Source organism: Sporothrix brasiliensis (assembly GCF_000820605.1).
Source record: "Sporothrix brasiliensis 5110 chromosome Unknown Cont22, whole genome shotgun sequence".
In the NCBI taxonomy this organism is placed as follows: Eukaryota; Fungi; Ascomycota; class Sordariomycetes; order Ophiostomatales; family Ophiostomataceae; genus Sporothrix; species Sporothrix brasiliensis.
Genome location: NW_024467141.1, coordinates 1,060,616 through 1,088,597, shown reverse-complemented (window position 1 = coordinate 1,088,597; position 27,982 = coordinate 1,060,616). Strand labels below are relative to the sequence as shown.

The 27,982-nt window shown below is 58.7% G+C and overlaps 10 protein-coding genes and 1 non-coding gene across 11 annotated transcripts; 8 read left to right on the top strand and 3 right to left on the bottom strand.

The window, feature by feature from the left end:
* Nucleotides 1-196: 196 nt before the first annotated feature.
* SPBR_08457 (initiation-specific alpha-mannosyltransferase) lies at nucleotides 197-1,582 on the top strand (the record flags this gene model as incomplete). The annotated part of the gene is made up of 1 exon (XM_040766695.1): nucleotides 197-1,582. The coding sequence occupies one exon, from the start codon at nucleotides 197-199 to the stop codon at nucleotides 1,580-1,582; it is 1,386 nt and encodes a 461-aa protein (XP_040614595.1).
* A 321-nt stretch (nucleotides 1,583-1,903) lies between these two features.
* Nucleotides 1,904-1,997, bottom strand: SPBR_09561. Its single transcript has one exon. It is a non-coding gene; the product is annotated as a tRNA-Ile (tRNA).
* A 988-nt stretch (nucleotides 1,998-2,985) lies between these two features.
* SPBR_08582 (uncharacterized protein) lies at nucleotides 2,986-3,981 on the top strand (the record flags this gene model as incomplete). The annotated part of the gene is made up of 3 exons (XM_040766820.1): nucleotides 2,986-3,073; nucleotides 3,254-3,486; nucleotides 3,580-3,981. 3 exons carry the CDS (start codon nucleotides 2,986-2,988, stop codon nucleotides 3,979-3,981), a joined length of 723 nt encoding a protein of 240 aa, XP_040614594.1.
* Nucleotides 3,982-4,573: 592 nt separating this feature from the next.
* Nucleotides 4,574-6,406, top strand: SPBR_08311 (uncharacterized protein; the record flags this gene model as incomplete). The annotated part of the gene is made up of 2 exons (XM_040766549.1): nucleotides 4,574-4,997; nucleotides 5,067-6,406. 2 exons carry the CDS (start codon nucleotides 4,574-4,576, stop codon nucleotides 6,404-6,406), a joined length of 1,764 nt encoding a protein of 587 aa, XP_040614593.1.
* Nucleotides 6,407-7,136: 730 nt separating this feature from the next.
* Nucleotides 7,137-8,375, top strand: SPBR_08502 (bacterial leucyl aminopeptidase; the record flags this gene model as incomplete). Its single annotated transcript, XM_040766740.1, has 1 exon — nucleotides 7,137-8,375. The coding sequence occupies one exon, from the start codon at nucleotides 7,137-7,139 to the stop codon at nucleotides 8,373-8,375; it is 1,239 nt and encodes a 412-aa protein (XP_040614592.1).
* A 1,733-nt stretch (nucleotides 8,376-10,108) lies between these two features.
* SPBR_08189 (uncharacterized protein) lies at nucleotides 10,109-12,520 on the top strand (the record flags this gene model as incomplete). Its single annotated transcript, XM_040766427.1, has 1 exon — nucleotides 10,109-12,520. The coding sequence occupies one exon, from the start codon at nucleotides 10,109-10,111 to the stop codon at nucleotides 12,518-12,520; it is 2,412 nt and encodes an 803-aa protein (XP_040614591.1).
* A 257-nt stretch (nucleotides 12,521-12,777) lies between these two features.
* SPBR_08069 (uncharacterized protein) lies at nucleotides 12,778-17,689 on the bottom strand (the record flags this gene model as incomplete). Its single annotated transcript, XM_040766307.1, has 6 exons — nucleotides 12,778-13,332; nucleotides 13,466-14,333; nucleotides 14,390-15,096; nucleotides 15,166-15,211; nucleotides 15,931-16,891; nucleotides 17,071-17,689. The coding sequence occupies 6 exons, from the start codon at nucleotides 17,687-17,689 to the stop codon at nucleotides 12,778-12,780; spliced, it is 3,756 nt and encodes a 1,251-aa protein (XP_040614590.1).
* A 928-nt stretch (nucleotides 17,690-18,617) lies between these two features.
* SPBR_08911 (uncharacterized protein) lies at nucleotides 18,618-18,880 on the top strand (the record flags this gene model as incomplete). The annotated part of the gene is made up of 2 exons (XM_040767037.1): nucleotides 18,618-18,652; nucleotides 18,709-18,880. 2 exons carry the CDS (start codon nucleotides 18,618-18,620, stop codon nucleotides 18,878-18,880), a joined length of 207 nt encoding a protein of 68 aa, XP_040614589.1.
* Nucleotides 18,881-19,351: 471 nt separating this feature from the next.
* Nucleotides 19,352-20,461, top strand: SPBR_08549 (uncharacterized protein; the record flags this gene model as incomplete). Its single annotated transcript, XM_040766787.1, has 1 exon — nucleotides 19,352-20,461. One exon carries the CDS (start codon nucleotides 19,352-19,354, stop codon nucleotides 20,459-20,461), a length of 1,110 nt encoding a protein of 369 aa, XP_040614588.1.
* Nucleotides 20,462-21,253: 792 nt separating this feature from the next.
* SPBR_08088 (ATP-dependent RNA helicase DHX8/PRP22) lies at nucleotides 21,254-25,189 on the top strand (the record flags this gene model as incomplete). Its single annotated transcript, XM_040766326.1, has 2 exons — nucleotides 21,254-23,504; nucleotides 23,571-25,189. 2 exons carry the CDS (start codon nucleotides 21,254-21,256, stop codon nucleotides 25,187-25,189), a joined length of 3,870 nt encoding a protein of 1,289 aa, XP_040614587.1.
* Nucleotides 25,190-25,540: 351 nt separating this feature from the next.
* On the bottom strand, nucleotides 25,541-26,962 carry SPBR_08440 (endo-beta-1,4-glucanase celB; the record flags this gene model as incomplete). Its single annotated transcript, XM_040766678.1, has 1 exon — nucleotides 25,541-26,962. The coding sequence occupies one exon, from the start codon at nucleotides 26,960-26,962 to the stop codon at nucleotides 25,541-25,543; it is 1,422 nt and encodes a 473-aa protein (XP_040614586.1).
* Between the last annotated feature and the right edge of the window lie 1,020 nt (nucleotides 26,963-27,982).

Below are 27,982 nucleotides of genomic sequence, written 5' to 3'. Positions count from 1 at the left end.
CGAAACCAACGGAGGTTGCGGGTTGAAGCTGGTCCTTAGACGACATTCGACGACCTGCAATCCTTACGTTTGGTTTCTCGTTTTCGCAAAACCCGGGGTAGCAACGCACGACGGATCAACCGGCAAGCTCAACATCGCCGCGAAAAACGACGCGGAAAACACGTCGTGCTAGCTACTATTCACACACTTCGCGACCATGACGGTGTCACCGCAGGACACAATGTTGTCTCGGTGGCAAACGCACATTGCCGAACAGTCTGCGCGCTTGGCAGGTGCTGGGGCGTGGTGCACCGAATCCGACGCAGCATCCATGTCAGTACCAAAACGCGCATCAGCATTTTTATTTCGACCCCGCTTCGCTGGTGTTGCCCGGTTCCGACGAATCATTTTGATTCTTGCTGGCCTGTTTCTCTTTGCAATAGGCATGATGCACCTCAATGAGCAAGGCCACGGCCTCTCCGTGCCAGGTGGCATGCGACACCTGCCCTGGGGCGGCGTGCCGGCGATCAACGCCACGAAACAAAGGGAGGAGGAATCTGCGGCGGAGGCCGAAGCTGCAAAGTATGTTGCGAACATGGCCGTCGACGAGTTTGACACGACGACAACGACACATCTTCCACACATCCCTGCCAAGATTTGGCAAATCTACCTCGACTTCAAACCGAGCGTTCTCTCCGTAACCTCCCTGGGCACCTGGCTGTCCCGCTCGCCGTCATACTCGTACACATTGTTGGACAAGGGCGGCGCCCTCAGCATGGTCCGCCGACTTGTCACCATGGCTACCCCTAAAGCGGGAGAGGTTCTGCAGCGCGTGCCCATCTACCCAGACACTTTTCGCCAGACCACTGGCCCGACCGAGAGTGTGGAGGGCGGCAGCGTCAGTGACAGCCTCAGCGACACGGGCGGAGCTGCCCGTATCAATGACGCCGCGCCCGAAATGAGAACGCTTGACTTTGCCCGCGACGCCCTCACACAGTACAATGGCATGCAGCGGCGTGTGCTGCGTGCGGACTTTATGCGCTACCTCGCGCTGGCTCTCCACGGCGGTGTCTACTCGGACATGGATACAACGCTCGTGCAGCCCATTGGAGACTGGGTCCCCGGCAAGTTTCGGGCGGAAACTCGCCTCATTGTCGGCCTCGAGTCCGACTCCAGCCCGCCCGTCGAGGACACCACCTACGAGGTCCAGTTCTGCCAGTGGACCCTGGCGAGTGCGCCTAACCACCCGACACTCTGGACGATGCTGGACCGCATTCTGGCCAAGGGCGCCAAGTTAAAAGGAGGCTTTCTGGCGGGAAAACTGTCCGACAAGGACGTTCTGGCCATCACCGGCCCGGCCGCGTGGACCGAGGTCGTTTATGAGCACCTGAACCACGTGGCCGGCACGGGCGTCGGGCAGCCGCGCATTACGTGGGAGACACTGCATGGCATAAGGGAACCGCAGCTGTTCGGAGACACGCTGGTGCTGCCGATTGACGGGTTTGCGACGGGCGTGCCGCATTCGCACGCAAGCAGGAGCCGGTCGAAGCAGACGCTGGTGGAGCACCACTTCCAAGGTCATTGGCGAGATGACAGGGGTTAGGGGATTTGATGGAGGGCTTGAAACATGCCGCTAGGCAGACGATGATTTCACGGCGTATTTGGATACAGGTACAAGTTTGGACAACTACGAGTGGGTTCGATGGCGTTTAATTTCATTAGGAATATCTTGGGTTAAATTTTGGACGATGAAATAACAAACGATTATTTTGGCGTAGTAAATGTAACATGAAAGTTTGTTGATAAAATGTCGAACACGGATAGAAATGAGTGACAAAAAAATATAACAAAAATGGAAGACTGAGGGCAAACGAGGAATAAAAACGAACCGTCCTTCTTGAATTTCAAAAAAAGAAAGTTATAATGGTCCCGGAGGGGCTCGAACCCTCGACTTTCGCATTGGATTTCTCGTTGAAGAAATATTAGTACGATGCGCTAACCAACTGCACCACGGAACCTGTTCGAAGACAGGAGCTAGGACTTCTTGTTGAAGTCTGACAGCGTTATTAGTGCTTATGAGGGAGAGGTGAAATTTCTCTTGTTGGTGGGGAACGACGCCACACGCGAGATGCGACTAAAAAGATCTCCACTCTTTTTCTTCACCTGTAAGTTGACAACTGACTCGTCGCATGTTCACCATTTTACTTCTTATCTTAGGAATTATTTTCTTCACCTTCTCCGTAATATTTTAATAAAAAAAAAGTACAATATTTGGAAACAAAAAATGTTGTATGTTTTACATGGCACACTAAAAGCGCCTCTTACAAGGCAAGCATCGTAAATTGGCGCTCGGTTGCATGGCCACGCAGACTTATGCTTAAACTTCCATACGAACTCAGGACCGTAAAGAAAAATGTTGTAACGTGCCGTTCACATTCATAACCTCGTGTCTAAAGTGGTCGCCCCCTGGCAGTCGTCTGTTATTGCACCTTTGCTCACATTCGGCGTCCTGTTTGCATGAATGTGACTGTGTCTCAACTTTCCAACGAATCTCGTCTGTGGGACCAAGACAGTTGAGATATGCAGATTCCAAGCGATTGAGAAAGAAAACGAACAACAAAACTCCTCCCTCTTAGGGGGGAAAGAGAAAATATGTGCCCATCGCCAAAAGCAAAAGAAATGGGCCCTACAGTACTACCTCGTTGTGACGCGTACTGGTGCTGGGAAACAGCAAAGCAGGTGTCACCAAGGCCATGCAAATGCCCGTCGGAGTGCGTAAGCCTCCGTTTGGGAATCCTTTCTCTGGTAAAAATAAGAAAAATGAAGGTAACAGGTAAATATAACAGAGAACGTACAGTTGTCCGGATCTCCGTCTCGTCGTTTTCAGAGTCCGGTATCCGCCCTCATCTAAAGGCTGAACATCTCTTCCATGGATAGACACCCAACGAGGTTTCCTATCACTGAAAAATTGCAATATTCACAACTGCTGGAAACGTCGTCTTCAAAATGTCGTTACGCAAGGCGATCTTTGTGTCCCTCATCGGTGTAGCTTTGTCGGCCACGACAACATCTTCGACACCGACCAGTGTAATGGGTGCGACAACACCGATGTATTCAGCTCCTCCGTTTCAACTTTCCGCAGCCTCCTCGACCCTACGAATAACCCTGGCCGCATCGACAAAACAAAACCATAAATCGAGCACGTCGTCAACTCGCTCGCCAATATCAACAGCTCTACCAGCAAGTACCACTCCAACTCCTGCACCGACTTCAGCCCCGACATCATCGACCTCCCCATCACCACCGAGCACTGTGACCATTACCGTGGGCGAGTCTGGCCTCGCCTTTACGCCAAACACAGTATCGGCCGCCGTCGGCGACTTTCTCGTCTTCTCCTTCTATCCACGCAACCACAGCGTGGCCCTCGGCTCTTGGGACAAGGCCTGCGCGCCCGCTCCGAATGGCTTCTTCTCGGGCTTCATCCCAGTCGCCGCCGAGGAGAGTGGCGTAAGTTCACTGTCTCTCCGTCGGGTTTCTTTCTTTCTTCCTTTTTTTTTAAAAAAATTTATTTTTTTATTTTTCTATGATACTGACCAACAGCTTGCCACGTTTCGCGTTACTGTCCACACGTCCGAGCCGTTCGTCTTTTACTGCACGGCCAGCCGGCACTGCCAGGACGGAATGTACGGTGTCGTCAACCCGGCCACGACTTACAATAGCAGCGAGACCAGCCACCACAACCTGACCACGTACGCTACTATGGCCAGAAATGCGTCGCACGATATCTCCCCTCCGGCCGTCATGGGTGGCACGCTGGCGTTCAACGGCACGACCTTCAACGGAACGACCGACGGGACCATCTGCGGCGGCAACAGTGCCAATATTACGTCGGCCAGCACTTGGTGCTTTCCGTTTATCCCCGACATTAGCAGCAGTGCCGCGGCTTTCGAGCGCTCTTTGTGGGTGGCAGTCACAGTGGCTTTGGCCGGGTGCTTCCTGTAGGAAAGAAAGGGGTTGTATGATGGATGATGTTAATAATCTGTACATATTTCCCTTGCGCTGTAAAAATGAATAATGGCACGTAAAAACCTTGTTTTTTCGCTCTTATTTGGATGACGATAGTTTTCTTTTCATTTTTATTTTCATTTTATCATATTGTCGATGAAGTTCCCAGACCTATTTTTTTGCGTCCCATTTTGCTTGTGTGTCGGTCATCCTCGGTATTCGGCGTCTCCTCCGTGTTGGTCTGCTGCAACAACCGTTCAGACAGCGGTGGGAGGTGCCATTTTCCCGTTAAATCCCGGCCCCCAGTAGCGACGTCAGTGACGTTATGCTTATGAACATTGGGGGCCTCTGGGACTTATTCGAAATTTTTAGCGCAGTACCGCATCTCGGCAGTGTCAAACCAGGCGCCCGCAGTCCAGCCAACCAACCAGACACCAGCTGTTCCTGCCCTCTCCAACTTCCGTACCGCGGGACTAATTCGCCCTGTTGCACTTTTGCGCAGCTGACTTCATTTGACTTGTCTTGCACTCTTTCGCGAACCGCAACCTCACCACTGTACCCTCGACCACCACCGACCCTCGGTGATGCAATGATCGCCCGTTCGTCTTCTCCCTCCTCTTTCTACCCGGCCGTCCGCCGCGGCCTCGTGCGGCGACCAACACCGCTTCGGCGACGTCCACTCCCGCCACAAGCGCCGGCTGGTTCTCCTGCTTTGAATTCTCCGACAGCAATACCTGCGACTATATGCGCGCGCTGCTTGCAGACCAAGGCGGGCTCGTATGTCCGGCCTGCTTCGACGCCAAAATGTGGTGCTACACCATCTTCGACACTGTCTCCGGCAGCATCGTCACCTCTGACACGTGCGCGGACCGGCCAGCGGCGGCAACATGCCAGCATCGCGACGGCAACGGAAGAGAACACGGTGCAGGCGACACGCGACGACATTGGGCCGCTGCAAGAGTACGACCGGCGTGTCGAGGCCGGCCGCCTGCGGAATGACGAGCACCAGCGGGGTACGTCTGCCCTCGTGAAAGGCTACGGAAAATGAGAAGCGAAAGGACAATAACTGATACGCAATCCAGGAATCATACAGAGTTTGCAGCACATGCACGACGAGCTGTGCCACTACCATGCGCCGGACGTCGTGCACCCGGACATTGAAAGTCTCCAGCCGCAGCCCAAGTCGTTTATGGGATCCCTCTTTGGCGGCAGCGGGCCCAAACAGGCGGCCCTCGGCAAGATCCCCGAGAACCTGCCACAGGGCCTATATCTATACGGCGACGTCGGCAGCGGCAAGACCATGCTCATGGACCTGTTTTACGACACGCTGCCGAGCGCCGTGCGGTCCAAGACGCGCATCCACTTCCACAACTTTATGCAAGATGTGCACAAGCGGCTGCACCATATGAAGATGAAGTACGGCAACGAAATCGACGCCGTGCCGTTTGTCGCGGCCGACATTGCTGAGCAGGGCAACGTACTGTGCTTTGACGAGTTCCAGTGCACCGATGTGGCGGACGCCATGATTTTGCGACGGCTGCTGGAGGCGCTCATGTCGCATGGCGTCGTTCTCGTGACGACGTCCAACCGCGAGCCGGACGAGCTGTACAAGAATGGGATCCAGCGGGAGTCCTTTATTCCTGCGATCGAGTTGCTCAAGCGACGACTGCATGTCATCAACCTCGACTCGCCCACCGACTACCGCAAGATTCCCCGTCCACCCTCGGGCGTCTATCACACACCGCTCGATAGCCACGCGGCGTCGCACGCCGAAAAGTGGTTCCGCTTCCTGGGTGACCGCGAGCACCCGGAACCGCACCCCGAGGTGCAAAAGGTCTGGGGCCGCGAGATCCATGTGCCGCGCGTCAGCGGCCGGTGTGCCTGGTTCACGTTTGACGAGCTGATTGGCAAGCCGACGTCGGCCGCGGACTACCTGGAGCTCGTGCGCGCGTACGACGCGTTTATCGTGACGGACGTGCCCGGCATGACGCACCGGCAGCGCGACCTCGCGCGACGCCTCATTACGTTTATCGACGCCGTCTACGAGGCGCAGGCCAAGCTGGTGCTGACGACGGCCGTGCCGCTCAACCAGCTCTTTGTGTCCAAGGACGAGATCATCGATAGCCTGACAAAGGACGGCACGACGACGGCCACACTCGGCAAAGGCCAGAGTACCAACGAGTCGATTGAGCACCTCGTCGAAGGCATGGAGGGCCACAACATGATGGCCGAGCTCAAGCACTCGAACCTGTTTACCGGCGAGGAGGAGGCCTTTGCCTTTGGGCGTGCACTGTCACGGCTGACGCAGATGGGCAGCAAGGAGTGGGTCGAGCGCGGCATGGGTCTCGAAAGCCAGGGCGGCAAGCCCGAGCACGACAACTGGACCAAGACGCGGAGCCGGCAGATGGAAGACAGCATGTAAGGAACGAGGAGGACGGAACGAGAATGGAAGCGTGGAAGCGACCATCATAAGCGTCCGCCTTGAATAGAGACCATCGACATATAGAAAGCGTTTTGACTTGTAAGGACAGAGTACATTACATTGCGTGGATCGTGCGCATGCCACGTCATGTAGGAGAGCAAGAAGAGGAAGCAAGCAGTTTGATAAGCAACTGATTTGATACGGAATGACTATGATGTCGGCAAATTTTACTAGGAAAGCTCTGTCCGTTATGCCATCAGATGCCCAACAGTTACAAAGTAGGATTGTATGCTATTCGGGCCTCGCTACATTGTGCCTAACGTCCACAGTGGGTCCTTCAGCGTTAGTGACTGCATCCGGCTCTAAGACGTACCACTTTGACCGCGTGGCACGCAATCCACTGTGAAACTCTCCGCACTGGTCCCAGCCAATCACATGGGCTCATGCTTGAGAATAAGACCCACTACCCATACATGCGCCGCCTGGCCAGCCTAGGAAGGAGATAGCCCACCGCCGTTGCTTATCAGTCACGCAGTGCGGAGAGCTGCCTGTTTCTGATCCGTCATACTCGCCTTCCTCAAACAACTGGACAGCTCTCCTTTGCAACAACAATAACAACAACAACAAAACAAGGACAAGAACGGCCATAGGACAATCATCGACACTGTGTACGCTAACATTCCCCCGAAAGCCACATTCGCTCACATTCCTCCCTCCCCATACACTCAATATGAAGGCCGCCAACGCCCTCGCGCTGCTGCTGCCGGCCGTGGCCGCACGCTTCGTCGACAGCCACAACGGCGAGAACGTCCAGCTGCACCCCGAGGTGGCGGCTGCCGAGCAGTTTCTGATTGAGCTGGGCCCGGGCGAGACCCGCTGGGTGTCGGAGGAGGAGAAGTGGGAGCTGAAGCGCAACGGGCTGCGGTTCATGGACATTACGGCGACGGAGCAGCTGGGCGCCATCAACGCCGTCAAGGTCAACGCAGCGGGCAAGACGCGCGTCTTCCCGGCCAACGCCACACTGCAGTCCGAGGTGGCCCCGCTCGCCAAGCACCTGGACAAGGCGTCGCTGCAGGCGCACCTCGAGAAGCTGACGTCGTTCCACACGCGCTACTACAAGTCGGACTACGGGCGGCAGTCGTCCGAGTGGCTGCTGGGGCAGGTCAAGAAGATTGTGGGCGCGGCCGGCGGGTTCCAGAGTCAGAGCGGCATCACGGTGGAGCATTTTCCGCACCCGTGGGGCCAGAACTCGATCATCGCGCGCATCCCGGGCCAGACGAACCGCACGATTGTCGTGGGCGCGCACCAGGACTCGATCAACCTGTTCCTGCCGTCCATCCTGGCGGCGCCTGGCTCGGACGACGACGGCAGCGGCACCGTCACGATCCTCGAGGCGCTGACGGCGCTCCTGCAGTCGGAGGACATCAAGGCCGGCAAGGCGCCCAACACGGTCGAGTTCCACTGGTACTCGGCCGAGGAGGGCGGCCTGCTGGGCTCGCAGGCCATCTTCAGCGCCTACGAGAAGGCCGGCCACGACGTCCGCGCCATGCTGCAGCAGGACATGACGGGCTACGTGCAGGGCACGCTCGACGCCGGCCAGGTCGAGAGCGTCGGGGTCATTGTCGACTACGTCGACCCGGCCCTCACCGAGTTTATCAAGAAGGTCATTGTGGCCTACTGCGACATCCCCTACGTCGAGACCAAGTGCGGCTACGCGTGCTCGGACCATGCCTCGGCCAGCAAGGCGGGCTACCCGTCGGCGTTTGTGATTGAGTCGTCGTTTGAGCTCAGCGACAAGCACATCCACTCGACGGACGACCTGATCAAGTACCTGTCGTTTGACCACATGCTGCAGCACGCGCGCATGACGCTGGGTTTCGCGTATGAGCTGGCGTTTGCCGACTTTGACAAGCTGGAGAAGAGTGCCGGCGTGGACGGTGCCAAGACGCCCGCCATGGGCGAGCTGTAGACTGAGGCTTTGATGTATTTTATAGAGAAGGGATGGCTGGAGCCGTGGTTTGCTTGTGTCATGGTACGTTTCTGTGCATAGTATTATGTTAGGGTCCCATGGCCAGACTTTATATGACAGCGTTTTCTTTCATCCGACATGATGTACCCTGCATCCGATGCCATGTGTAATATATGTGTTCCCATGGCTCTTGACGTTGATTGGTTCTCCTTGCTATTTGCAATACGGCACAAATAGACCGACTGTTCATCGTACGAAGTAATACCCCGTAGTCCTGCTTTCTGCTCCACAAGGGCAACGCGGTTGAAAAGAAATGAGAGAACATGTGGATCAGTTGACGTGGAGTCCTAGCATAGCTTATTTGCTTCCGTCAAGTCCTTTTCAAAGAAAAGAAACAGCAAAACGTGGTCTTCGTACGAGACAGCGCACGTGCTGGTAGACACTGACCGACAGGGAAAACGGCTAGATCCAGGGCAGCTTTTGTTAGTGGTGTTTGCAACGCGAACTTATTTAGCCATGTCCACCGTACACGTCCACCTACTTTACAATCCTTGCTTTCTTTGATCCTCTCGTGCCGTGTGCCGTTTGTCGCCTCCCATGCGCTTCCCGCGAGAGAGTCGATCTTTTCTGTAGTGCATGTTGAAAACTTCCATGCTATCTTTGTCGTATCATCTGGATCACACGCTCTTTTACTTGGAAGGGAGAAGAGATTGCTGATCTGCCTGTTGCCGGCCTGTGTTATTTATTCGTTACCCGAATTTTTAGTTGGTAGAAATCTGCAATGTAGGGACTATCGTAGAATCTACGCAATGTTCTTTGCTCTTGTTTTGTCTCTGATTGGCTCTACCCAACGTCATGTTTAATACATCTCTAGTCGCCTTCCAAGCTTTGCGGTGCCGAATCAAGGCACCCACCATATGGCGACATTTCCAACTCGGCACGAAAACAACAAAGCAAGACGTCCAGACGAGAGTAAAGAGTAAAAGAGTACGTAACGGCCCGCTCGTCAATGACTGCCGCCTCGCCATTGTTGCCTCGATTCATCGACTATTGATAAAAAGGAAGAGGAAACGAATGCGTCGGTGTTCTTAAACGACAAGGCCTGCCTTGGCAGCTCCAGGAACACAAACCGACTTCGTACTCCGGCCGGCCGTCTCATCACGGACAGGGGCTTCAAGACTGAAGGACGTGGTGGATGAGTACACAGTAGATAATGCCAAGACCCCATCGAGAGGCACGCGGGAGAGGCTGACGCCACGATTGGAAGGAACGCTCCAGCGTGCCCCTGGCTACTCTTTCCGCTGGTCGTTAGGGGCTCTTGGCATGCATTTACCACAATAAACTTTCATCGACGACCATTCACCCCAAAGCTCAACAGCACCTAATCGCATGCGGAAAAGACGGAAAGGATGGACGATGCCTTAGATTGCAGATGCGCAGCTGTGCTCATTAGAACGTGGTTTCCGGTCGCCTGGTCTAGGTCTGGCCCCGGCCTGCCACACTGTCGGGCGCGTTATTGGCTGACAAGGAAACGCGAACCCAGATCGGTGCAGTTCTTTTCCTGTTCCTGACAGGGCAGGCGGACTCGGATGGCGGCAGGGCAGTCGTCTGATGGCAAGCTGGGAAATAAATAGATAAAGAGGAGGGATCGTCGTTGCAAAACGAGACCTACAGGAGCAGGTCAACCTCAACGACCGGATACAGTTCATCGGCACTGATCGGCACCCTTCACCATGAACAGCTTCCTCGCCACGCTCGCCCTGACGGCCGTCGTCGCCCAGGCCCAGAGCATCCACGACATCACGGGCAACAGGTTTCTGTCGCCGTACAATGGCCAGTCCGTCTCGGGCGTTGTCGGCGTGGTGACGGCCAAGTCGTCGGCCGGCCTGTTCCTGCGCAGCCCCAAGCTGTCGTGCGACGCGCGCATCGGCAACGGCCTGTACGTGTACAGCTCGACGCTCGGCGGCAACGCCAGCATCGCCATCGGCGACACGCTGACGCTGAGCGGCAAGGTCTCCGAGTACCGCTCGTCGGCGGCGTACCTGTACTCGACGGAGCTGGAGTCGCCCGTCGTGCAGGGCTGGGCGGCGGGCAAGGGCGGGGCGCCCAAGCCGCGCGTGCTGGGCAGCACGTCGTCGCTGAGCCCGCCCACGGAGCAGTTTACGAGCCTGGACGGCGGCGACATCTTCGGCGTGCCCAACAACGTCAGCCAGGTGTCGGTGGCGAACCCCAAGCTGCAGCCGGAGGTGTACGGCCTGGACTTTTGGAAGGCGCTGAACGGCGACCTCGTCACGCTCCCGCGCCCCGTGGCCGTCGCCAAGCCCAACAGCTACGGCGAGACGTGGATGGTGGGCAACTGGACGGCGACGGGCCGCAACGGCCGCGGCGGCCTGACGCTGGGCAGCAAAGACGCCAACCCGGAGGCGATTATTGTCGGCGCGCCGCTCGACGGCGCCAAGGCGGTGACGACGTACAAGATCGGCGACACCTTTGGCGACATCACGGGCGTCGTGCACTACCAGTACGGCTTTTACTACCTGCTGCCGCTGGTGGCGCCCGTCTACAAGAGCTCGGCCGCGCCGGCGCTGCCGCCGCCGACAACGCTGCGGAGCACCGGCACGTGCGCGGGCCTCACCGTCGGCGACTACAACATTGAGAACTTTGCGCCGTCGGACTCGGCGCACGTCGCTGCAGTGGCGGCGCACATTGTCGACTATATGAAGACACCGGACGTGTTGTTTGTGCAGGAGATCCAGGACAACAACGGCGCGACGGACAACGGCGTCGTCGACTCGTCCCTGACGCTGAGCACGCTGGTGGCGGCCATTGCCGGCAAGGGCGGCCTGCAGTACAGCTACACGTGGATCAACCCGGCCAACGACGCCGACGGCGGCCAGCCCGGCGGCAACATCCGCCAGGCGTACCTGTACAACGCGGCCGTGGTGCGGCTGGCCCAGAGCACGACGGGCACGGCCGGCGGCGCGCTGGATGCCGACGCGGTGGTGGCGGACCCCAGCAACGGCGGCAAGCCCGCGCTCAAGTACAACCCGGGCCGCATCGACCCGACCAATGCGGCGTGGGCCAGCAGCCGCAAGCCGCTCGCGGCCGCGTGGCAGACGGTCGTGGGCGGCCACGTCTTCTTCACGGTCAACGTCCACTGGGAGTCCAAGGGCGGCAGCTCCAGCCTGCAGGGCGACCTGCGCCCGCCCGTCAACCTCCCCGTGGCGAAGCGCACGCAGCAGGCCCAGATCACGGGCGCGTTCATCAAGTCGATTCTCTCGCTCGACGGCGACGCCCGCGTCATCATGGGGGGCGACCTCAACGAGTACAGCGTCGTGCAGCCCGTGACGACGTTTGCCAACGTCTCGGGCATGGTGGACCTCGACGTGGCGGCCGGCATCCCGGCCGAGGAGCGCTACACGTACACGTTTGACAACAACATGGAGGAGCTGGACCACGTGTTTGTCAGCAGCGCCATTGCCGCCCTGGCCCCCAAGGAGGAGCACCTGCACGTCAACACGTGGGTCAACTACAACGACCAGACGTCGGACCACGATCCCACGGTGGCTCTGCTCAACGTCTGCGGCGCCAACGTTGCGCCGGGCGGCGGTATCAGCCCGTCGTCGGTCGTGTCGTCCGGCCCCTCGTCGACGCCGGCGCCGTCCTCGACGCTGTCGACCGTCACTCGGTCCAGCGCCTCGTCGGTAGCCTCGTCGGCAGCCTCGTCGGTAGCCTCGTCGTCGTCGGCACCCGCCCCATCGGGCTCGGCCGTCGCCCTCTCGGGCAAGGGCCACCTCGAGGTCTCGTCGCCCGGCGTCGCGTCGGGTGGCGTCCTGATCACGGCGGGCACCTGGTACCGCGGCGGCGGCACCCCGGCGACGTATACGGCGACGCCTGCGGCCGACGGCGTCGCCTTCACGCTGAACACGTCCAAGGGCAAGTGCGCCGTGCAAGACGACGCCTCGCTGCTGTGCGCCAGCACGGTGACGACGGCCAGCAACTTTGGCTACGACGGCAGCTTCCTGACGCACGGCGCGTCCAACACGTTCTATGCAAAGGCCGTGCCGTCGGGCACGACGCAGGGCACCATCTACACCAAGGACCAGTCCGGCGTGACGCTGCAGATTTCGTGGGTGCAGCTGTAGACGATTGTGGAGGGTGGACGACAACGACCAAAACATAAATTCTGCCATTCCTTTTTTTCCCTTTCCTTTCCTTTCCTGTATAATACTTTTGGACTAATTTTCGCATGTACCTGATTACTGGCCACGGTAATCATAGGCTGAGTCTTGTCTCATATAATAACAATTGCTCCTCGAGTCGTCAAGGCAATACATGACGTCTGTTAATCCTGCACGAGGCCCTTTGTCTACACTGTCGCGTCCGACTGCAGAATGTTCCTCTATTTCGTCGCCTTCTGCTCACCAACTGCTTCCTCCAAGGTGTCGCTCAAGCGGCCGGCCGGTCCATTCTGGAACGTAAAGATGGGCCCCAGTGTGCCGTCCGTGGTCCTGAGGGGCGGCCAAGGCAGGATACTGTGGCAAAAGCGGAGCCAGGCCGACCGGATCTGTGCGACAGCGCCACCGTACCCATCGCGCAGCTCTGCTGGAACCTGGTCTGGGGCAGCGTTGAAGAGGAAGAGGTCGCTGATGGCGTGGTTGGCCCGGCCATACGACGCGGGCCAGTTGGGGTAGGGGTTTGTGGCCTCGATGTTGTAGACGAGGACACGGCTGGCGAGGCGGTGCCGGAGGGCAATGTGGAGCGGCGGAAGGCGAAAGGCCACGTCGGCCATGAAGTCCGCCCACGGCGCCACGGCCGCAGACGGCGTCTCGAGGATCGCTGCGAGGCCGTAGTCGTTGGCGATGCGCGGCGAAGGAAACGCGCTGGCGTCAGCGACCATGCCGTTTGACGCGAACAAGTTGAACAGCTTGCCGCGTATGTGGTTATCGGCGAAGGGCTGGCGGGTGCCTCTGTCCATGAGAATGGTCTCTGTGAGATCTTGCTGAGGTCGAGGGACACAACAGCCGTTAGCATATTGGACGGGGCCCCCGGCGGTTTGAGTTTGTGAACTGTGACCTGCGACATCCTACCTCGTACGCGCAGGCACCAATCATGAGATCGGGCTCGTTGCCGTCCTCGCTGCGCGGCGTCTCCAAGTCCTGGAGGTGGCCGCCCTTGATCCACTCGCCGTCGACAACGGGATAGTAAATGTCCGTCGTCACGGGCGTGACCATGTCGTCCACAGGAAGCTGCTGCAGTCGCCGGACCATGTCAAGCGCATCGCGGCCTCGTGTTCTACGACGGCGTGTTCCGTCGTCGCCCACCTTGGCCATGTACGCATCAAAGTTCTTCTGCTGATAGCTCGTGGGCATCGGGCCAATGCCAACCATCGTGCCGCTCGACGCGATCACCCTCTGGAAGTGCCGCGGGCCCGGATAGATGCTCTGGAAGTGCACGGAGCTGCCGCCGGCGCTGGTGCCGCTGATGGTCATCGCGCCGGCATCGCCGCCAAAGCCACCGATGAAGCGCGCGCACCACGCCAGGGCCTGCCGCTGGTCGTGGAGCCCATAGTTGCCCACGGGCTCGCCGTGGGCCGCGTTGAAGGCGGCCAGCTCCTCCGACGCCAGGAAGCCCAAGGGGCCCAGGCGGTAGTTGCAGGTGACCAGGACAACGGGGAGGGCGGCGGCGACGGACGCGCGGACGAGATCGGTCCCGTCGTAGACCTCGCGCCGGGCCACCTGGACGCTGTGGCTGCCGCCGATGTACGCGCCGCCGTGGACGAAAAAGAGGACGGGCACGCCTGCGTTGCCGCTCTCCACGGCCGACCGAGGTGCCGTAATGTCGACATTGAGACAGGCAAACTCGTCCATCGGCGGCATGGCAATCTCTGGAGAGCCACTGACCGGTCCTCCGTCCCAGTACTCCAGAAACGGCATGTGTGGCTGGGGACAGTATGCGCTAGAGAATGTGAGTTGTAAGTTTTGTGCCTTTCGGTATCACATAAGGTGACTCACCCTGGTTGCCGAGCATCAAACGGATTCTCTGGGAGCTGCTCAAGCAAAGTCGCCTGTCGAAATCGACCCGGAATTGCAGCAAAGGGAAGGCCGCGAAACTGCACAATGTCGTCTCCGCGTGCCATACCGACCACCTCGCCTAGTTGCGGGTGATGCAGATGGTAGTCTGCCTCGTTCTTCGCCGCTGCTGCCGCTGCCGCTGCCGCTGCCACCATGTTCTCGGCCATCTTCTCCGCAACTTGCGCGGCCCTCGCCGCTGCCGACACTTGGACCTCCATACTTTCAGCTTCGATGAGGGTGGGGCGGTATTTCCTCATCTCTGCCCTTGCCGCCACCGCGCGCTCTCTCTCCGCACGAGCTGTCTCCGCCTCCTGGCGGGCTTCGGCCGCAGCATCGCCCGGACTCCAGACCAGTCCGGCAGCAATCTCGGCTCTTCCCTCATTTCTCGCCACTGTAGCCTGCTCCGCTGCCATCTCTGCCCCCTGTGCGGCATCGATAGCCTCATGCATGAATCGCTCAATGGTCTCCCGGCGTGAATTCTCGGCGGTCCTGCGGTTCTCTTCCGATTCCTCTTCGCGCATGATCGCCAGTGCTCTCGTTAGCAGGTCCTCATTGTCGGCCCGAAGCCGTCCTCCTCCGCCAGCTCGGCTCCTCCCGATGCCTTGGCGCCGGCCACGCCGACCACGCCGGCCACGACCTGTAGTTGCCTGTCACAGCGCATGTTAGTTAGGCGCGCAGTAGCATGGACTCGTAGCTTTACAGGGGAAGACTCTTACACGCGGCATGCTGTTTCTGCTGCTGTTGCTGCTCTTCTGGTTGCTGCTGCTGTTGTTGTTCGTGGTCTCTGTCTGTGACGGTGGTGGGCGTTGTAAATGCAGCTGTGGTGGTGGAGAAACATCGTCTTGCGACCATGTTTTGGTTCCAACATTTTCTGTTTATTGACATTTTCTGTTTATTGACATTTTCTGTTATTATGGAAAGAACATGTCTGGGCTGGGTCACTGCATCTTGCGTTGCAGGAAGGCGCTACCTGTCGCCAACAAATATGACGCTCATTGCACCTACAACCTCAGTAGGCAAGAGCGTTGGACGTCCCTGCCCTGAAGCCCTTTCGCTCTTTCACTGTTTCCGTTCTTCTTTTCTTTCTTGGTACATGAGGGACTGTTCAAATGACCGTTCAACGGATTTGGAGTTTACTACACCATAGGATGAGTCTGCTCACCGACTGGCCTTGACCTCCGATGCCCACTTCCGTTCGAATCTTGTGTGATGCAAATATGTCAAGAGACCTCCGTGCTCAGATGACTTGGAAACACGGAAACGGAATAAAAATATACGTAAAATGTATTGTATATTGTATTGGCGCCGCCGTGGGTCTCGTTTTGATTTCCCTTTTTTTCTATACCACAAGTACATTTCCGAAATAAGAACCTTTCATACATATCCGCCATGAAATTCAATATCATACTACCACAAAAAGCGATCTCCAATTCCCGGTCCGTTCCATCTGCATGTCCTCGCAAGACTGCCGAAATATATACTTGCTGGCCAGTGTGCTGCCGGTGAGCACCAGCATGCGCGCATCCATGCCCCGCTCCATAGCACTTGAGCTCACCTGGAGCGTCTCAACTGTGACGACAAGACAGTCGTCAAGACGACACTCGTCAGCCGACGGCCATGTCCTTCTGACCCACTCTCTGGTCACCGTCCGCCACGCGCCCACCACACGGTTCGTGAGCACCGCCTGCAGCGGCCATGTGGAACGGAGAGTCAAGTGCGCCTCTGGTGCCGCCCCTCTGGATGTCCCCGCGAGAGCGCCGCCGGGCGCCAACGGCGCCAGCGTGACCGAAAACGTGCATGCGTTCTGGCAGCACACGTACCAGAGCTCGACCTCCCGCAGCTGCGGCATCCGCACCGCCACGGCCGCCGCCCGCCGCAGCAGTCGCACAATGGCATCGGGCGACGAGGAGGGCGCCAGCGTCGGCGCCGTCAAGACGATCGTGGCGAGCCGCGGCCACGTGTGTGTCGCTGCGGGCAGGCCTGCCGCGGCTGCAAAGAAGTCGTCCGCGTTGCAGAGAAAGGCGACGTTGATCACGGCCAGGTTGTTGCTGCCCGTGGCGAGCTGGCGTCCGAGCTGCGGGCGGAGTCGGCGAAAGGTCAGGGCCGTGAGGCCGACGGGTTCGCCGTCAAAGCCACGAAACTGCCGGTGAAGGGTATGGCTGCTCTCCAAAAATAGGTTGAGACAACGCAGCGACGGTGGCAGATCGGCGAGCAGACGGCTGTAGCCGCGCTCCATGGTGTCAAAGTTGGCTGCATCCAGCGGCCGCCACGGCTCCAGATGCACCTGCTGCACGCCCGGAAAGCACGCATGGAGCAGGTGGTGCAAAGTATCGGGGTGCATCGCGCGGAAGAACCGGCGGCCCATGACAAGTGTCTGCACAATCGGCGCGGCCGGTGGGCCGTGACGCATCCGATATCGCAGATGCCGGCTGCTCTGCACCGCTTCCGTCCCGTGTCATCCTTGTTTTCCTTGGCTCCCGTGTTTATTGCATCTACCTCGACACCATCGGCGTCAAGTGCGAGGGGACGTGTCCCGAAAATACGGCGAAAGCCCGCGGGCGGTAGTCGGATTCGCGGAATGACAAAGCCACTGCTCCTCCATTCCTCCCATCCGTACCTACAATGTTTGCGGAGGTGCCGTGTTTCCCTAAAGTACCGCCAGTAGTCTTGGCCACAGCGTATCGTGCCGTACGGATGCAAGATGCGGTACTCCTGCCACATGTGCTGCCCATCGCTGATGGAGCGCACACCCAACTCTAGCCGCAGTCCCCGCTCTTGTGACACAGGGCCCGTCCATGTGCCAAGCCCGCGCAGCAGACGCCACAGAACGCCCGTAAAGACAATGTTGTTGCGCTTGAGCGTCGCCGCATTCTCGTCTGTGCCACACTCCTCGCATGTGTACCCGGGCAGGTCGATGGTCAGCCGCAGCCGGCCCACATACGCCAGCCGATCGGCACGGCGCCGAACAGCCGCGCAGAACGGCCCCACGTCGTCGTTAAACAGCGCCAGCGACGCAAACGTGCGTCGCTCGAAAAAAGCCTGCCACTCGCGCGAGACCGCCGCACACGGCGCCCACGCGTATGTGTGCAGTTTCGCTCCCGTTGCCCTACCCCTCCTTGCCGCCTCTGCCTCTGAGCAATGTCTGGGCCCCTGGTGTGGGTCTGGGTCGGGTCCAGCGATGTGCTTGAGGAGAAGGAGGCGCAGTTCTGGGGGGAAACGCTCCCAAGACAAGCAACTCATTGTTTTGGTCGCCGTTGTGGAGCGCGTATCAAGGTGAAGAGCGATGTGACCAAAAGTATAGATAGAAGGAGCAAGGATTCCAAAAGCGAGACGTATAAATCGAGTTTCTGTTCTAAAGGTGCAAAGAAATGGGTCTGGGAAGAGGAGACAAGGGACGGTGAGAGACGTCGTACTTTTAAAGAATTCTGGATAAAGTTCGTGGTTGCGGATTTTGCGTGCATTGTGTCTGTTGGGTGTGCAACAAGATGATGTAATCCGCGGCAACCATCCTATTTCTTTTAAAGTTTTGGGCACTGTACAAGAACGGAGTACGGGCGCTGTTCGCGTTCGAGTTGCTGTGATGAGTGATGCTCGCTGTTGGTTGGATATGTAGACGCGTAGCTCCTTGTCAGCCTCAAAGTCCTCTCTACGCCCGCACTCTTGGCATTTTCGACATTATTTAGAAGCACCTCTATACGTAGTGTTTTATGCTCAAAATGACAATAAGTCTGCTAAGTCTAACTGGGAGTGGATGAAGCGGCGATTGGGATCTGATATAAACATTCTTTACGAAGACAATATAGCCCTCTAGGACTATCAATACGAACTTGTGGGTACTATATATAACGATGAAGTTGATGGAACAGGACTTAAAGTCAAGATGAAGCCTGTGGGGCTTATCGGCCAGTCACTCTTCTCTTACTCATGGACAAGTGTAAGATATGCGCGGCTGCCGCCAGGAACAGAAAGTGGTGGATGATGCGGCACTCTACTGGTCAACGACGGCGTAGCGGACTTGGTCATATTGGTGTTGCTTTCTTCTGAACAGGCAACGGAAACGGAGGATCACTGTGCCTTTGAAGGCCCATTCTGTTATAATGTATAGCATGTTTCTGAATTTATACGCTCCAGCGCACATACTACCTACTTTCTGGCCAACTGGCTCTGTATGTTGATGCCTCAGCCTTCACTACGACGAGACCGGTACGTATTTCGTACTTGTTTCTCTCGGAGATTGCCCTGCGCGGCATCTGTTGGAGCATGCAGGGTGGTGAAAGCGGACACGGCACCGGCGGTGTCGCCTGGAACGAGCACATGGTGGACGCGCCGAAGCTAATCGAGGAGGCCACACTACAGCTGCTGGCCTGGCACGCCAACCTCGCACTCAGCAATGGACCCGATTCCAACGTCTGCGTGCGCCCCTCATGCTGACACAACGGCCGCCGTCTGGGCCTCTCCGGCGGCGTTGCGCATCTAGCAGGCGGAACCGAACGTACAGGCCATGGTCATGCGCATCGAGGCTCTGACGCAGTCCACAGGCGTTAATTTTCGGGGGTGTACCTTGTCTCCGCTATCTCTTGTGATGCCGAGATGCATGGCCTCCGTGCCAAAACGGACACGAATAAAAAGTCGCAGAGTATCCGTATTTGCGATGGCGCATTTATCGGAGACCCGGGCCGCCAACACTACTCCGTATAACGCTATGCGGGGACAAATTGTCGACATGAGAGGTGGGGAAAGCACTACGGCGATACAGAACGGAACGAACCAAGATAAATTCATGGTCAGCGCAACCGACCTACCTTTGTGCCAACTTCTGAACTGACTTCTGGACCGCCGTCTGAACTCATTTGTTAGTAAAACGACATTCGTCTTAACCCAAATTGATACTGCATTCTCATCATGACTGGTGTCGCTCTGCTTGGTGCTGGCATCTTTGCCAAAATAGGTCGGTCTATTCCAACAGCCCGGCCGTCTGTTCTCATGGATATCCATACTGACAAGATAACAGAGCACCTTCCTGCTGTCGAAGCTGCCAAGGACCTGAACCTGCTTGCCGTCTACTCCCGCTCCCAGGCCTCAGCGGAGGGACTCGCTGCCCTGGCCAAGCAGGCCACCAAACCACAGGTGTACTACGACAGCCCCGCCTCTGGAAACAGCCTTGATGCGCTCCTTGCCCGCGCCGATATCGCCGCCGTCATCATCAGCCTGCCCATCCTCGCCCAGCCCGATGTCGTCCGCAAGGCCCTCGCCGCCGGGAAACATGTGCTGAGCGAGAAGCCTGTCGCGCCCGATGTCGCCGCCGCCCGCGACCTCGTCGCCTACTACGACAGCCTGCCCGCCGCCACGCGGCCCATCTGGTCCGTTGCCGAGAACTTCCGCTACCTGCGTGTCGTGCGCGATGCCGCCGCCAAGATCAAGGACATTGGCGGCCGCCTGGTCGGCTTCCACCTCGTGCGGAACGGCTTCGTCTTGGAGGACGACAAGTACTACAACACCGCCTGGCGCAAGGAACCCGGCTACCAGGGCGGCTTTCTGCTCGACGGTGGCGTGCACTTCGTCGCGGGCCTGCGCTTCCTGCTGGCGGCGGCCGGCGACGAGGTCGCCCGCGTCGCCAGCTTTTCGTCGCTCCTCGAGAAGCGGCTGCCGCCCGTCGACAGCATCCATGCGGTCGCGTCCACGCACGGCGGCGTCAACGGCACCATCTCCATGTCCTTTGGCACCGAGTTCAAAAATGTCCTGGAGATTGAGGTCGTCACCACCGAGGGCCGCGTGACCTGGACATGGGCGCCGTCCTCGATTGTGTCCGTCCGCCGCGGGCAGGCGGACCCCAAAACCGACACCTACGAGCCCGACTTTGGCGTCGTCTCCGAAGTGGCCGCGTTCGCGGCGAGCGTCGCGGCTGGCCAGGCCGATCCGCTGCAGAGTCCGCAGGAGGCGCTCAAGGACTTGGCCTTGCTGCAGGCCCTGCTCGAATCGGGGCCCACAGGGGCCATCACCAATGTGGAATGAGCATGCATGACGGTGCCTTGGTGACGATGTATATAGAAATTGCATGGTACAGCTTCAATTCATCGCGCATACCCAACGTCATGCTAGCCATTGTGTTTATTGTGTCCAGTCTTATCCGGCCCCAACAATATGCCTCATATCTGCTATTTTCTCAGAGCTGCATCACGGCCAAGTTCAAAATACATTCGATATAAATTCACTTTTTTTTTTTTTTTTTTTTTTTTTTTTTTTTTTTTTTTTTTTTTGGCCCTGATTCTGGTATGTTGTGTTGCAGCGCTCCTTCCGGCTGGACGTGTTCTTCGAGCTCCTGCCAGAACGGGCAATACGAGAAACAAAGGACAGAAAAGGAAACATAACGAGGAGCATCCATGGCCCTTTAAAAATGTAGGTCTTTTCGAGCTCTCGCTGCTGTCATGGAATAGACTCGAGTCGAAAGAAACAGCACAACTAATACACGTTGGCCATGTCAACAGGTTTGTCTTAGACACCTTATGTGGCGTTGTCTGTGGTTGGCTGACGGCACAATTAAAGTGGGTCTTTGCAGCCCGCCACTGGCTCCTGCCCGTTCAGCCTGGCCGCCGCCGCACTAAGAATTTTGACGGCACATCGTCACGCTGTTTCGTCACGATATCTTCTGCTTCATTCTTCAACCGCGCAACGCCACAGCGAAACGACGGTGCCCCAGCCAAACACGAATATCGAGAGCAAGCGACACATTACGATCCGACAGAAACCTGCGAACGCGAAAACGACCGGCACCTACAAGCAGCGACACGACGAGCACCGCCCGCCATGGAGGGCCTCGAGGCGCTCGAGGTCATCTCGCTGGTGGCCAAGGTCGCCTCCGAGATGGAGAACCACGTCGGCATGAACGACCGCGATGTGGCCGAGTTCATCATTGCCCAGCGCCTTGCCAGCGACAGCTTTCGCGCCTTCAAGAAGAAGCTCGTCGAGCTCAACGTCGACTTCCCGCCCAGCCTCGTCGAGAGCATCGACCGTCTGGTGTGCACGCTGCATCCGGAGATGCGCAACCGACCCCAGAAAGACGCGAAAGACGGCAGCGATGCCAAACTTGCTGGACCGGGCGGCAAGTCAAGCAAGAAGCGGTCCGACAAGGACAACATCTTCAAAGGCCTGTCCCTGCCGGACAAGCAGGTCGAGGCGGACGATCCGGACGATGACACGCACGAAGCAGACGAGATCGACGACGCTCTGGCGCTGCTCGAAGGCCTGGCCAGCCACGCGCCGAAACCGGACAAAACGACGGCCAACCTCACCTCCACCGCCGCAAAGGACAGAGAACGCAAGAGGACACGAGACAGCACAAGCCCCCGGGGCCGCAACGGCCGTGACCGCAAGTCTCGGTACCGGTCACGTTCGCCGTCGCAGTCGCGCTCACGATCGAGGGGCCGCAAGCGAGGCGGCGGGCGCTACGGATACGAGGACGCCGACGACGAGTACGACAACTACGGCAGCAGTCGCAACGCAAACGGCAAGCGAGAGCGGGAGCGAGAGCGACACGGAGGACGTGAAAATGGATGGGACGACCGACAGGACCGCGGCGGCCGCGACCGATATGATCATCACAACAGCCACCACGACAGCGGCCCGCTCGACGACACACCCGAGCTCGGCAAGACATACGACGGCCACGTCACGGGCATCAAGGACTTTGGCGTCTTTGTCAACATCCACGGCGTTCGTGGCAAGGTGGACGGTCTGGTGCACGTGTCCGCCCTCGTCGAGGGCCAGCGCGTCGACCATCCCTCGGACGTCGTGTCCATGGGCCAGCCCGTCAAGGTCAAGGTGGTCAAGGTGGAGGACCGCCGCGTCGGCCTGTCCATGAAGGAGGTCGACCAGGCGTCGGGCGAGGACCTCAATACGGCACCCCAGGACATGTTCCAGTCGGGCGCCAACATGGAGGCGCTGGGCGTGCGTGGCGGCGCGCGCATCAGCAGCTCGACGCTCCTGGATATGGACGGCAACCACGCCGGTGGCGCCGCCGGCGGTGGTGCAGCGGCTGCCGCTGCGGCCAACCGCCGTGGCAAGAAGCGCATGACGTCGCCCGAGCGCTGGGAGATCCGGCAGCTGATTGCCAGCGGCGTCGCCAAGGCGTCCGACTACCCGGACCTCGAGGAGGACTACAACGCGACGCTCAAGGGCGAGGGCACCATCGAGCTCGAGGAGGACGTCGACATTGAAATTCGCGACGAAGAGCCGCCCTTCCTGGCCGGCCAGACCAAGCTCTCGCTCGAGCTGTCGCCCATCCGCGTCGTCAAGGCGCCCGACGGCTCCCTCAACCGCGCCGCCATGGCGGGCGCCGTGCTGGCCAAGGAGCGCAAAGAGCTGCGGCAGCAAGAAGCCGACGCGGCCAAGGCCGAACGGGACAAGGAGAAAGTGGACCTGACGTCGCAGTGGCACGACCCCATGGCCAACCCGGAGCAGCGCAAGTTTGCCAATGACGCGCGTGCCGCCCACGGCGGTCGTGGCGGTGCCGGCGGGGTCGCTGGCGGTGGCAGCGGCGGCGGTGCTGGTGGCGGTGGCGGGGGCCCGGGCGGGTTTGAGCCGGTGCCCGAGTGGAAGCGCATCATCCAGAACAAGGACCAGTCGTTTGGCAAGCGCACCGACCTCAGCATGAAGGAGCAGCGCGAGTCGCTGCCCATCTACTCGTTCCGCTCGCAGCTCATCCAGGCCGTCCGGGACAACCAGATCCTGATTGTCATTGGCGAGACCGGCTCCGGCAAGACGACCCAGCTCACGCAGTACCTGGCCGAGGCCGGCTTCACCAGCGGCGGCAAGATGGTCGGCTGCACACAGCCGCGGCGTGTGGCCGCCATGAGCGTGGCCAAGCGTGTGTCCGAAGAGGTCGGCTGCCCGCTCGGCGAGGAGGTCGGCTACACCATTCGGTTTGAGGACTTGACGAGCCCGGCGACGCGCATCAAGTACATGACGGATGGTATGCTGCAGCGTGAGATTCTGCTCGACCCGGAGCTGAAGCGGTATTCGGTGATTATGCTCGACGAAGCCCACGAGCGGACGATTGGTGAGTCGACACGCCCTCCACCTTTTTATGTTTCATCTTTTTTATTTTCCTGCTAACGTGCCCTAGCCACCGATGTTTTGTTTGGTCTTTTGAAGAAGACGGTAAAGCGGCGACCGGATCTCAAGGTCATTGCCACGTCTGCGACGCTGGATGCCGAGAAGTTCTCGACCTTCTTCAACGGTGCTCCAATTTTCACAATCCCGGGTCGGACGTTCCCCGTCGAGATTCTGTACTCTCGCGAGCCCGAGTCCGACTACCTCGACGCCACCCTGGAGACGGTGATGCAGATCCATCTCACCGAGCCCGCGGGCGACATCCTAGTCTTCCTGACGGGCCAAGAAGAAATCGATACCAGCTGCGAGATTCTATATGAGCGCATGAAGGGTCTCGGTGCTGCTGTGCCTGAGCTCGTCATCCTCCCCGTCTACTCGGCACTGCCCAACGAGGTGCAGTCCAAGATTTTCGAGCCGGCACCCCCGGGCGGCCGCAAGGTCATCATCGCCACCAACATTGCCGAAACGAGTCTGACGATTGACGGCATCTACTACGTCGTCGACCCGGGCTTCGTCAAGCAGAACGCCTACGACCCCAAGCTCGGCATGGACTCGCTGGTCGTCACGCCCATCTCGCAGGCCCAGGCCAACCAGCGTGCCGGCCGTGCCGGGCGCACGGGTCCCGGCAAGTGCTTCCGGCTGTACACGGAGGCGGCGTACCAGACGGAGATGCTGCCGACGACGATTCCCGAAATCCAGCGCAAGAACCTGAGCAACACCATTCTGATTTTGAAGGCCATGGGCATCAACGACCTGCTGCACTTTGACTTTATGGACCCGCCGCCGATCAACACGATGCTGTCGGCGCTCGAAGAGCTGTACGCGCTGTCGGCGCTCGACGACGAAGGCCTCCTCACCAAGCTCGGCCGCAAGATGGCCGACTTCCCCATGGACCCGACGTCGTCCAAGGCGCTGATCGCGTCGGTCGAGCTGGGCTGCAGCGACGAGATGCTGAGCATCATGGGCATGATTGCGCAGCCCAAGGGCGTGTGGTACCGGCCCAAGGACAAGCAGCAGCAGGCGGACGCCAAGAAGGCCAAGTTCAACGACCCGCACGGCGACCACCTGACCATGCTCAACGTGTACAACAGCTGGAAGCGCGCGCGCTTCAGCAAGCCGTGGTGCCAGGAGCATTTCCTGCAGTACCGCGTGCTGACGCGCGCCAAGGACGTGCGCACCCAGCTCGAGCGCATCATGGAGCGCTACAAGCACCGCATCGTGTCGTGCGGCACGCACACCGACCGCGTGCGCCAGGCGCTGTGCGCGGGCTTCTTCCGCAACGCGTCGCGCAAGGATCCGCACGAGGGCTTCAAGACGCTGATTGAGGGGACGCCCGTCTACCTGCACCCGTCGAGCGCGCTGTTTGGCAAGCAGGCCGAGTGGGTCATTTACGACACGCTGGTGCTCACGACCAAGGAATACATGCAGTGCACGACGGCCATTGACGCCAAGTGGCTCGTGGACGCGGCGCCGACCTTCTTCAAGCTGTCGCCGAGCGACCGGCTCAGCCGGCGCCGGCGCGCAGAGCGGATCCAGCCGCTGTACAACAAGTTCCAGACGGAAGAGGACTGGCGGATCAGTGCGCAGAAGCGCGGCGGCCGCTCGGGCGGCGGCGGCGGGACGTGGGGTTAGGCTGGCGTCGATACTCCTTTTTCATGGTGTTTTTTCTGCTTTCTGCTGTCCATTTTGTACTTTTTGTTTCCAGCGTTCCACATTACACATTCAGACTCTCGGCGACTCAGAGTCTTTTTTGTTTTCTTGTCAGGAGTTCATCTAGTGTAGCATAAGGACATGTGTTTTCTCGTTTACGTTCTTGCACAATGCTCTTCCGGTTTTCATTTTGTTTTTCATTCGATTTGTCTCTATGTGCAAAACGCAGTGTATCATGCGGCCTGTCCAGCAGGATGGCTGGCCGTCCTCGACACTGGTGAGTCCTGTCCCATCGATTCTCGATTCATGTTCGATTCCCTCTGCTCCGACGTCTTACATCAAGAGGTAGCCGAAGCCCATGGCCAGACCACCAAGGATGGTCGTCGACAGCGACATGGACAGCAGCGGCGCACCGCCGGATGTCTGCTTGGACAGGGCCAAGTCGGTGGCAGCGACAATGGAGCCGTTGGGCGACATCTTGATGGTGGAGCCAATGTCGCCCCAGCGGATGTTGGAAAAGGTGACGGCGGCGTCCGAGTTGTTCATGGCAATGATCTTGGGGTCGCCCTGCGTCGCGGAGCACGGGCCGGCCTCGCCGCTGTCCAGCCACGTCATAAAGTCGCCGGGCGCATCCCAGATGCTGAAAATCAGGACCATGCCGCGCGCCAGCGACTTGCCCATGCCCTGCAGGCCGCCCAGGCGCACAAAGTCGGTGGCGCCGTTCTGCGTGCAAAAGTCCTCGGTGATGGTGCCGAACCCGGTGGCCAGGGACGACAGCGACGTCGTCGAGCCGTTGGACGACTTGGTGGCCGAGCTGACCATCTTGCCGCTCTGGATGTACAGGCGGCGGATCTGGGCGAGGCTGCCCGTGGTCGCGTTGTCGCTCGTCAGGAACTGCGTCACGACGGTGAAGGGCTTGGAGGTGTCGACGGAGCCGCCGGGCGCGTAAAAGTTCTTGGCGCCCGCGCGGTACGGGTTGATGCCGCAGCCGTTCTTGTCGCAGGCGGCCGCGGCGCCGCGGCCACAGGCGTCGCCGGTGCACTGGAACAGGCCCGCGTCGCTGCAGGTGTGGGGCGTCATGGCGGTGGCGGCGTTGTTGGCCTCCCAGATGTCCATCTCGTTGCAGCAGGCGCCCGAGTTGTTGAAGTTGGCCAGGCCGTTGATAAAGGTCGTGTTGAAGCACTGCGCGTCGCAGTAGCCCGTGCCGTACTGGGCGCCCGCCTGGTTGGCCGCCGAACGGCCGCCGGACGCGTCCATCTCCGACAGATACAGCGCGCCGTTGACGCCGCAGCCGACCTTGGACATGTCCACGTCGTACGTGAACTCCTGGTTGGCCAGCTTGAGCAGCTGGTAGTTCTTGTCGTCCTCGGCCAACAAGTAGACGCGGGGGCTCAGGGTCTGGACGCTGGCACCGGACCCGTTGAACAGGCGCAGCGTCATGGCGTTGCCGGTGGTCGACACGCCGTGCGCCGCATAGTCATAGCCCTCGAGGGCGCAGTTCTTGGAGCAGGTGGTGGCGTCCGGGCACTGGGTCTTGTTGGCGACGTCGCAGGCGACGGACGGCTGGCCGACGGCGTGCAGCGCGCGCGAGAGGGCGTCCGTCACGAGGCTGGTCTGCATGGTCTTGCAGCCGCCGGCCGTCGTGCAGAACTGCGTGGGCAGCTTGGGATGGACCTCGGGGACGGCCGTGCCAATCTGCTGGGCGACGGCGGCGCCGCCGAGGAGAAGAAGCAGCGCAGCTGCTGAAGAAGACATGGTGTGGGGGTGGAGTAAATATGAAGAGATTGAAAAGAGGAAAATATTTATTTATAAAAAGACAATATTCAAAGGAGTGAATGACGCGATCGAACAACCGGGTTCAAGCAGCGCTGGTCTTTGGCGATGATAGGGTGATGAGAGAGGGAACGAGAACAAAAGAGAGAGAAAGAAGAGAGAAAAGAGACGACTCGAGAGCAAACCGACCAGGAAATACGTCTATTATGAAGGTCGATCTCTTTCCTGCCTGCTTCCTTTTTAGGTGGCAGTCACCTCTCGGCCCGGCATCCGACATGGCACTTGGGTCTGGAACGAGCAACATTGTTGGCTCTATTGCGTGTACTGCACGGGCTGCCAGAGACAGAGAAAGGGCCTGCGCAAGCACACGTGTAAAGGAAAACAGCGCATCCGATGCGCGATCGTCGAAACTTGTGACGCCCGTTCAGCCTCCCCTCTCGTGCTCACCTTATTTACGCCCCCCTGTCAAGTGGAGAGTCATGTTCGTGGACTGCCGCTTCGGATGGCATGACTCTTGGACACCATGCAGTCTCATGGGAGGGATGCTCGTATTTCCTGGCTCTGGTTCGGGATGTGGCTGTTCATGGCGGTCCTTTGCCCAGGATCACAGGGGACGAGGATGGTCGATGAAGCGAGGAGAGAAACGTAGGGGATGCAAGGCAGCCGGTACCAGACAATGGCTCTGTGCAGACGGAGAAGTGTCATCGAGATGTACAATCGGATGAAACAATGCCGTTGTGGAGAATCCCTGGAGGACATGCGTGAACCAAGATCCAGTGGCGATGCGTGTGCGAGTGTAACGGTTGGGAATTGTCGCATGTATTGCGTAGATGGTGGTCCTTTCATTTAATTGTTTCTGGGAAGAAGATGCTTTTGGGAAGAAGATGAAAAGTAAATACGTAAAATAAATGTATATTCATTATTTTACGGTCTCTATACCAAATTGAATTTTTTGTACGTTTTCCTTTTTTTTTTTTTTTTTTTTTTTTCTTCTTTTTTTTT